The 10,227-nt window shown below is 33.6% G+C and overlaps 2 protein-coding genes across 3 annotated transcripts in view; both read right to left on the bottom strand.

Annotated features, from left to right (window-relative positions):
• LOC107629949 (30S ribosomal protein S17-like) overlaps positions 1 to 7,316 on the bottom strand; it is an 8,124-nt gene extending 808 nt beyond the window's left edge. Inside the window, exons 1-3 of the mRNA XM_016332916.2 lie at positions 7,157 to 7,316; positions 1,165 to 1,377; positions 717 to 871 (exon numbers count right to left, since the gene is read on the bottom strand). Of these exons, the coding sequence (XP_016188402.1) occupies positions 728 to 871; positions 1,165 to 1,326 (306 nt within the window). The 5' untranslated portion in view covers positions 1,327 to 1,377; positions 7,157 to 7,316 and the 3' untranslated portion in view covers positions 717 to 727. The remainder of the gene's footprint in view (positions 1 to 716; positions 872 to 1,164; positions 1,378 to 7,156) is intronic.
• LOC107629948 (ribosome-recycling factor) overlaps positions 1 to 10,227 on the bottom strand; it is a 51,773-nt gene that overhangs the window by 29,850 nt on the left and 11,696 nt on the right. The window contains exons 1-2 of one of the 2 annotated variants that reach the window (XM_016332911.2): positions 7,157 to 7,295; positions 5,921 to 6,156 (exon numbers count right to left, since the gene is read on the bottom strand). Coding sequence is in view for 1 of the 2 variants with exons in the window: in XM_021118318.1 (XP_020973977.1) it covers positions 7,157 to 7,371 (215 nt within the window). In the remaining variant the exon portion in view is untranslated. Of the gene's footprint in view, positions 1 to 5,920; positions 6,157 to 7,156; positions 7,372 to 10,227 lie in introns of those variants that run through there. The other variant, XM_021118318.1, reaches the window with a different exon arrangement.

Genomic DNA, 10,227 nt, shown 5'->3' with positions numbered 1-10,227 from the left:
TTTAAAATTAATATATAATTTTAAATATTTAAATTCAATAATTTCTAAACTAATAATTCAGAAAATACAACACTGAACTAATTAACTCAGAAAATAATTAATTCAGATAGTAATAAATTTAGAAAATTGACAACAATAAACAATAAGTCAATAAAATGTTTAATGGCCTCAATAATAAATCATACAATTAATAGCAATCAACTAATTAACTCAAAAAATAATTATAAAAAGAAAAAAAAACGTAATTCATGCATATTCAACAAGACTTCGAAACTTGAGGGTAATAAAGATCAAACATTCACGCTAACTTGGCAACCTAAACTCTAGCAATACTTATGTGGAAATGAGATTGGAAAAGATTGGTTTTCAAACTATCTAGTTACAAGCTAATCAACCTTAGAACGCAGCACAAGAAAGTTCTCCTACCATAACAAATTTAGAGATGATATCAGAATCTCAAAATGGAGAACGAAGGAGGTTTTGGATTTTCTTCTAAGACGATGACAGAATCAGGGGTTACATTTCAATCTTTCTTACTAATAGTAACAAAACAGTATAATCAAATTCAAGCTGCAAAAAGTATGCATATAAACAATTTCTACTATACTTGAAAAAGGTAACAAACAACTAGCTGACTCTACTGTACTTTATTTCCAATTCCATTTACGTCAACAGCAAAACTGCTGTAGATTTGACAACTAAGATTCTTTCAATACCTTACACCAATTTAGGGAGCAGGTGCTTCAGTGCTTAAGGGCACATTCTCAGGTACTGGTGTAGTGGGAGGAGTATATATGCGTGCTTTCTTGAGAATTTCAGCAACAATCCAATGTTTGTGCTTGCTCAAAGGCCTAGAAGGATCCAGTCGAACCTGAAAGAACAACAGCAAAAGAGATCGCTTACTAAATGTTCTTAAAAAAACTAGAGGGCATATTAACATTTAACCATCAAGTGATAAGAATAATACAACTACCAAGCCTTATTTCACTAAGAGAGATTAGCTATATAGATCAAATATCATTATAATATCCTATCATAAACCATGTCTAAAGTTAAAATACTAAAATCTCAAGCTACAAAGACAATACTAATAACTAAATTCAATATTTTAAGAAATAAACAAGGACTGCAAATTAGATGGATAAGTTGAAAGTTGTTACTAACTCGATCACCAATGTTACAATGATTGTGCTCGTCGTGTGCCATAAATTTAGAAGTTCGTTTGATGTAACGGTTGTACACTTTGTGGTGGAATAGCCTGTCCACTGCCACCACCACTGACTTCTGCATCTTATTGGAAACCACCATTCCTACGACTTGCTTCATCGTTCTAACCCAACCTACACAATCTCTAAGCCAGATTCCGATGTACAACAACTACAACACAATAAAAAAACAAAATATATAAATAATGAATGCCAAAAGTACATTTTGGGAACAATAACCAAGGACAGAAATTCCGGTGGATCAGGGCATGTTTTCATTACAATCACCACCCCTAATTTCCATAGCATAGTCGTTTCATTTATGCCTAAAATTTAAAATTGTTGAATTTATTCCGTTCAAATAACATAGTTTCATGTTAATTTCAAATATAAGTAAAAGGCATATTAGTAACACAATAGCAAAGAGGCCTTGATTGCACATAAAAACCTAACAAAGAAGAAGATGAAGAAAGCACTCTAAGTTTCTAAGTATTCAGCTCAATTGATGCATTTTAACAAACAGGTAAATGTCGAGGCTGTGACCAAAACAATCTCACTCGTTTTGTTCTGTGATTCTTATAAGTCTTAGGGGTGTACATAGCCCGGCCCGGCCCCAAACACTTTAGGGGCTAATTTAGTGTGATTTCATTGGGTCTAGGGCCAGGTAAGGGTCTCAAAAATAGATCCGGTCATTATTTCGGGTCGGGTCCGTGCCATAGCTCAGGTCACCCAAACTCGGCCCGGTGGCCTGGTCATCATACACAATTAATATTTTGTGTTATTAGTGATGGATGATGGCTATTCTTATGTGGAATTTAAATATTTTTAAATCTTATGCACAAGGGAAGAAGATCAAAACTTTGACTACTATCGAAGGATTCGAGACTTCGAGGTAAAAGAGGCTCTAAAGCAGATGAAAAATGGTAGGGCAGTAGGACCTGATAATATTCCGATTGAGGTTTGGAAGGGTCTTGGAGAAAAAGGCATCAACTGGTTAACCATGCTTTTTAATGAGATTTTAAGGTCAAAGAAGATGCCTGATGAGTGGAGAAAGAGCACCTTGGTACCTATCTACAAAAATAAGGGGATATACAAAGTTGCGAAAACTATAGAGGAATCAAACTTATGAGTCATACCATGAAGTTATGGGAAATGGTGATAGAACGGAGATTGAGAAAAGAGATACAAAGTGGTGTGACAGATGAATTTTCTATTGGTATAGGATTACACCAGGGATCATCCTTAAGTCCATACCTTTTCACATTAGTCTTGGAAGTACTCAGAGAACATCCAAGAGCTTGTGCCATGGTACATGCTTTTTGCCGATGATATCGTCCTTATGGGAGAGTCAAAGGAAGACCTAAATAAGAAGTTTGACTTATGGAGAGAAGCTCTAGAAGTGTATGGTTTGCGCATAAGCCGTAGCAAAACGGAATATATGGAATGTAAGTTCAATCCGAGAAGGAAAAACCTTAATATAGAGGTGAAGATTGGAGAAAACATCCTACGAAAAGTTAAAAGTTTTAAGTATCTTGTGTGCATCATACAGGATAATGGAGAGATTGAATAGGATGTAAATCATAGGATCCAAGAAGGTTGGTCAAAATGACGGAGTGCATCTGGTTTTATATGCGACAAAAAAGTGCCTTTAAAACTTAAGGGTAAATTCTATTGCACCGCTATAAGACCGGCTATGCTTTATGGTACGGAGTATTGGGCGGCTAAAGGGGAGCACGAATATAAGTTGAGTGTGGTAGAGATGAAGATGTTGAGATGGATGAGTGGTCATACGCGATTGGATAAAATAAGAAACGAAGATATAAGGGAGAGAGTTGGAATAGCACCCATTGTTGAAAAGATGGTTAGTTGAATCGCGTCTCAGATGGTTTGGACATGTGAGAAGAAGATCGATAGAACATCCAGTCAGGAGGGTGGATGAGATGGAAGATGGACAAGGGGCGAAAGACATATGAAAACCTAAGAAGATCATCCATGAGGTGGTCAAATGAGATCTACATGTAAATGATATCTTTGTAGACATAATATATGACAGAGCACAATAACATTATTTGATTTATGTAATCGACCTCACTTAGAACAAAGCTTTATTGTTATTGTTGTATATATAAAATTGCCATTATGTAGGTACAAAGAGTGAAATGTTTTTGATATGATAGATCGTTACGCTTGAGGTATAAAAGGAAGATATATTAATTGAAAATTTTTTATTGATGAAGTTAACTTGTGCTCAATGTACTAGTTAGCACATATAACTTGTTTTTACTTTTTACCTGGCTATTTAGCATTCAAATAATGGCATTTTGACACTTGTGTCTTTAGCCAAACTATTTTACCGTTTTTTTTTGTCTTTTATTGATATATGCCTCGGATGAGAGTTGATACATGATTAGATATTGATTTTTTCTTCCTTCTCTAGGGAGGGTGTATGAGATGGAAGATGGACAAAGGGCAAAAGGCAGAGGAAGACCTAAGAAGACCATCCATGAGGTGGTCAAACGAGATCTACATGTAAACGGTCTCTCTGTAGACATGATACATGACAGAGCACAATGGCGTCGTTTGATTCATGTAGCCGACCCCACTTAGTGGGACAAGGCTTTGTTGTTGTTGTTGTTGTTGTTAATATTTTGTGTTATTAGTCATTATAAGATTATAAGTTAATGTTTTATGTTTAAAATGCATAAGACTTTAGATTAATGCATAATATTGTGTTATTTGTATTGATTTAAATATTTGGTGTTATTAGACAATATTAATATTGATTATGGTTATGCTTTAATTTTAGAAAATGGTTGGTTCTTGTTATATTTTTTTAAGTAAATTTTACTATGTGAATTGTGAAATAATGATTGGAGATTATGTGATTTTTACATACTAAAGACCCAGTTTTCATCCAGTTTTTACCGGATTTTCACCCGGCCCGAAGGCGCGTAGGTTTCATCAGGTCTAGGATCGGGTTAGGGTCTAAAAATTGGATCCGGTCTATATTTCGGGCCGGATCTGGGTTAAGCCAAACCCGGTGTGGCCCGGCCCATGTACACCTAAGTCTCATGCTAAGTACGTTTTAGAATTACATAAAATCGTTAAAACCCAAAGGTTTAGAGATTTTTCTTAATCACTCAAATAGTAGAGTGGTTCTCAATCTCCCCCACGTAAGTATTTATCTACATATGTACGTACGTACAATTGGAGAAAATACGAGAGTGGAGCTTACTGAGATAAATGGGAAGATATTGGTAGAGACAAAGGGGGCGCGGGCAGCGACTGAGGGCAACAACTGGCAGTCGACTGGCGGCGACACTTACGAGAGAGGGAGACTGCTGCACTAATTGCTTCAGAGTGTATTTTATTTTAATTTAATCTTTTATTTTTTTGATAAAGATTTTTTTTTTTAGGTAAAACTTGATCTTTAAAAAACAAAAGGAATACTAGTAACTAATACCATTTCTAACTCTTCTTGATATGATTCTCATCATTTTCAAACTCAAAATTCAATTACACAAAAAAACCAACCACATCAACCTCAACCCTAGTCAGAATTCTCAAAACCCCCAAATTGATTTGTACTTTTCAAACATTTAATACATCAGCAGGACGTTGTTGGTGGTGGCCAACAACGTCTTGCTGATGACCAAAACGCAGCAGTGCACTAATTCGAATTACTGGTGGTTTGGACGATAATGATCGCACCAATTTATTTTTTTTCTCCAATTATTATCAGCGAATTTACCATTAAAAAACCGAATTCGACGGTAATCTTTTTTATCCTACGAATTTATTGCCAAATCCGCCGATAAATCCACTTCTAACGTTCGACGCTAAATCTGATGGTAAATGCGACGGTATTCAACGTTTTTGTTGTAGTGTATTATCTAATCAATTCACAGAACCAACCCAACCAGAGTAGGGATGGCAAAACTCCTCGAAGTGCGGCAATCCCCGTAGGGACTGCCCCAAATGGGGACCCAAAGACGGAAAATTTTTTCCGCGGAGATAGGGATGGGAGCCGAAATTCTCCCGAGGCAGACGTGGGGACCCGAGCGGGAATCCCCGCCCCGTCCCCGCTAATCTCCGAATTATTAAATTTACTTAAATACCCTTAATAATTTATTTCTTAAATTTTTTAGTCACACACACACACACATATATTGAAAAACCTAACCCTAATTTCAAAAGTGTCTTCCCTTATTTCCATAATACTAACATTGTGTTGTCTCACTCCCCAGTCACCCCCAGAAGGCCAGAAATCGCAAATCCGAATCTCCCATAGCGTCACAACTATACACATCGCCACTCCTGCTTAGTGTTCATCGTGTCGTCACCCTCTCGCTGCCCCACCTTCCCCGTTGCCATTTCTAAACTGGAGCATATTCCAATCAATCATTATATAAATCAATATATATACATATCTCTAAAAAAACAACAATCAATATAGAATAAATCAAGAATAAATAGCCATTTTGGCAATCGAAAGATTCTAATCTTAACAAAATGGACCATAATATTTTCTTTTAACAAAATGAATCCCAAAATATATACTCCGTTTGACAAAACGACCCAAATGTTAAGTCAACAGTTAATTTATCCAATCAATTGTTAAATTTTTATGAAATTACTAAATTACCCTTTTTTGGTTAAATCACAAATATGTTTTCATTCCCTCTCTCCTCTCTCCAAATATATGATGACCTCACCGAGGTTGTGGAACTGGCTGTCGGAGAGCTCCTTGGTGTAGCAGATAAGCTCGGATTTAACGTGGGACTCGCCGATGCGGAGGCAATCCTTTACTTCTAGGACAATGGCTTCCACCAGGTTTGTGTTCTGCTGCATATCTCCATGCTTCACTGCGAAGAATTTGGGGTGTGTAAAAACTACGCTCTCAAACTTTATGAAGGATTGGGAGGCGGAGGAGGAGGCGAATAGGTCTTCGCTACCACAATAGAAGAAGAAAACAGTGGAGTGATGGGTGAAGGACTCCTTCAAGTACACATGGATGAAGCCATTTACATTGGCTTGTGGATAGTCAGAATCAGAATTGGAAGGAAGGGAAAATGAAAAGGAGCAAGGGAAGCTGATGATCAAGTGATGGGATGATGGAAACGTGATGAAGTAAGGGCAGGAAAATGGAAAAGGAGATGGAGTAGGGGTGATGCAGATAAGATGGATTGAGACAAGAAAGAGGATGTAGCGGGGGTGATGATAGTGAAGGGTAAATTAATAACTTTATAAAAAAATTAACAATTGATTGAGTAAATTAGCTGTTGACTTGATGTCAGTGTCATTTTGTCAAACGAATCACATATTTGGGGGTTCATTTTGTCAAAAGAAAATATTAGAGTCTGTTTTGTCAAAATCAAAATATTTTAGGTGCCAAAATGGCTATTCACTCATAAATCAATATAGAATAAACAGCAACAATCAACCCCTAAATAGATAACTTGTTCGTTCATTGTATAATGATGTATTAGAACTTATAACATTGAAAATAGAAGAGCAACTTTTCTAGAATCAAATGAAGCTGCACGCTTATATCTTCTCCAACTGTTACTTGGTAAATCATGTGACTTCTCACTGGTGGACAATACAAGCACACAAACACACTTGGTGGCTTAAACATCACAAAAAGGACCAAGATAAAAACATGGAAACTATGTGTTATCAAACTATGAAGGCTTCTCAATGCGATTAATCAGGAAATGCATAAGGATTATATGCAACTTATACTTTTCCTCATGTTCAGATCAACCAAGTGTAATTATCAGAGTCTTTAATATGTTTGATTAAATGCAAATGGAACGATGCAAAACCAACCTATCCATATTTACCACCTTGCAAAAGTTAAATATATGGTTAATCAATACTCTAGAGTACATGTCAGTATCATCCAGATCCAATCAGTCAAGTACACGTTTCAATAATAAAAAGCTCACCTCAACAGAGAAGAGAAGCCACGGGATCACAGCTGACGGCACGCAGAGAAGCGAGCTCACGCCAAAGCACAGCAGTGAAGGCAACCCACTGCGGAGGAGGACGACACGAGGACCACGGCGAGAGGCTCGGCAACGAGGCGGCGATAGTGCAGTGGCGGTGAAAGCTCTGTGAGCTGCGGCTAACGTTCTGCCGTTCAGTTCAACTGAGAGAGAGAGTGAAAATGAAGCTCTGCCTCTCTTCCTTCGATCAATTAGTGAATTAGATTTTTTTTTTAAAATTACAAATTCGAACCGGTCCAGGTTTTTCAAACCTGCCAGCTCACCGATTTTCACAAAAATCGGCCAGTTCAAACTTATTTTTACCAATTCTATTTCTTATCCGGTCCAATGTCCAATCCAGTCCGATTTTGAGATCGGATCACCGATTTTTCAGTCCGATCACCTGAGTCGGACACCTGAGTCGGTCCGGTTTTTATGTTTAATGGTGCCAACTAGGTGCCCAATTCTCTATTGAATTTTGATCTAATTATTCAAAACATGGTTAATATTCGATCTAAAAATAATCATAATTTAATATATTCATTAGAGTTAAAATTTCTACAATACGAAAAAAAAAAGGTTAAAATTTCAAGCTGAATAAACACCAACCTATTAATTAATGACTCCATGGCTAAGAAAAATTAATTTTTAGTAGGATAACTTAAACGTATTTCGGTCTCGTTATATATTCAAGCGTTTTTATTAATTGAGTCTAATTAAATTGGTCAAAACTTAATAAAAATTACTCACATAATGTATATGTGAATTATACATTTTTTTTTGTTCCTCTTTTTTCCCATGTTTCTTACTCATGATCACTTTTTAATTGTTGTTATTATTGCTGTGTTTTTTTTTTCTCTTTTTTCTATTGCTACTTGTGATTATTGCAATATTTTTTAGTTTTTTTTTTTATTCTTGTTAAAAGGATGAAACAAAAGAAAAATTATGAGAAGGTAAAATAATAACAAAAAGACGAAGAGAAAGAAAGATGATGATGACGAACAAGAAGAGAAGAAAATTTTAAATTGTGCAAAATTTATCAAAAAATACTAAAAATTTTTAATTGTGACACATGAAGTTTCTTAATTTTGACACCGAAATGTTTTAACTGCAATATAGATTCTTATTAAAAGAGTGAAACAAGAAAAATTATGAGAATGTAAAACAAAGAGGAATAAGAGTTTTGAATTGTGTAGAATTTATTAAAAAAATAATACCAAAACTTTTTTAACTGTAATGCAAGTTCTTGTTAATTAAGAGGGTGACAAGAAGAATTATAAGAACATAAAACAAGAAATATGATGATAATGAGGAGGAGGAGGTAAAACAAGAAATATGATGAGGAGGAGGAAGAAGAGGAAGAGGAGTTGTTTTGAATTATACAAAATTTATTAAAAAAAATAATACCAAAATTTTTTAATCATGATATTGTAAGTTTCTTAATTTTGACACTAAAATTACTTATCCGTGACACAAAAAATTTTTTAACTAAATAAAAATTATCAGAAAACTTTTTAACTTGTGATCCTTTGAAAATTTTGTGTTATTCACCAAAAATTTCTATTATTTTCAACTAAATGATGTGCTTTCTTATTATTGAACTCATATATAAGAGGTTTAGCTAATTTTATGTCATTTATTACAAATTAATTATTTTTTTGTTACAAAACAAATTTAAATGTATTTTGTTAATTGAGTAAGTGATGATTTTGGACTTGTAGTTTTTTAAAGATTTTTTGTATGATTTATTAAAAATTTCAGTATCATGTCAATAGATTTTTTGTATCACTAGCTAAAAATTATTGTGTCACTTTTATTATCATCAAACTCATTATGTGACATTGAACTAAGAAGAATACGATGATAAAGGATGAGGAAAAAAAAAAGAAAAAATCAAACGAAAAAAAAAATGGAGAAAGAAAAAAAAAGAGAAGGTGAATAAAAAAGAATGAGATAGTGATAATAATGATGCAGATAATAAAAGTGGGGAGGAAAAAAAAACAAAAATGAGAACAAAAATAAAAACGTGAAAAATATATATACATAAAATCATAAATTTGATTTGGTTGGATTTTGATTGTCTAGCATTTTTGTTTATTCAATATTAAATCGTATAAAGATTTAGATAAATAGTATTTAATTTTAAGGAAATTGATTGAATATTAAAAATGAAACTTTGATTTCTTTTTATTTTAAAAGATTTTGATTTAATTTATATTTCTACTCAAACCATTTGCTTTTAGTATTAAAATAAAGTTTTTTTTAGGTATTTGTTAACAATCTTTTTTTTTTTTTACCAAAGATAGGAGACTCGAACTCGCAACTTTTTAATTGAGTATGGAGAGACTGTACCATTTAAACTATTACTCATTGACATTTGTTAACAATCTTTGTGTATAATTATTTCGTTCAATCACATTGAGCCAATTTTCTTTTACCTGTATGAAACATCACATTAAAAATCTCAATCCATACTGACCTTATCATGTTTGTTTTCTCTTTCGACCACGACTTATTTCTCCAAAATAATTTAGTAAGAAAGATAATTGCAAAATTTGTTACATAACCATCCGTAGACTAGTAAAATAAACATTTAATATATCTATTATTTATATTATTTAATATTTATATTATTTACCTATATTTTTTCTAAAATTAAAAGTGATGATCATTTTAAAAGGTCACATATTTTTTACTTCTATAAGAATACGCCAATCTTTTTTACTAGCCATCTAGCTTTATTTGTGGGATATCTAATCTGATTCGATTGTACTCTAATTCACAACGAATTAATTTAAAGTGGTATAAGATTAACTTGTGGATAAAATTAGGTGCAGATTTATTCCTAATTCAATCGGATAAAGTTGGTAACACGATTCACAACAAATTGAATTGAAAATGATACATAATTGATCTTCGAATAGAATCAGGTGCAGGTTTAGATTAAATCCTACTTAAATTAATTTGTATTTTTAATATATTATAATATATAACTAAAAATTATTATATATGTATAGTAAAGTAAATGGAAG

This window comes from Arachis ipaensis, chromosome B03, assembly GCF_000816755.2.
Source record: "Arachis ipaensis cultivar K30076 chromosome B03, Araip1.1, whole genome shotgun sequence".
NCBI classification, from domain to species: domain Eukaryota; kingdom Viridiplantae; phylum Streptophyta; class Magnoliopsida; order Fabales; family Fabaceae; genus Arachis; species Arachis ipaensis.
The sequence above is the reverse complement of the archived record's forward strand: the minus strand, read 5'-3'. Positions and strand labels throughout refer to the sequence as shown.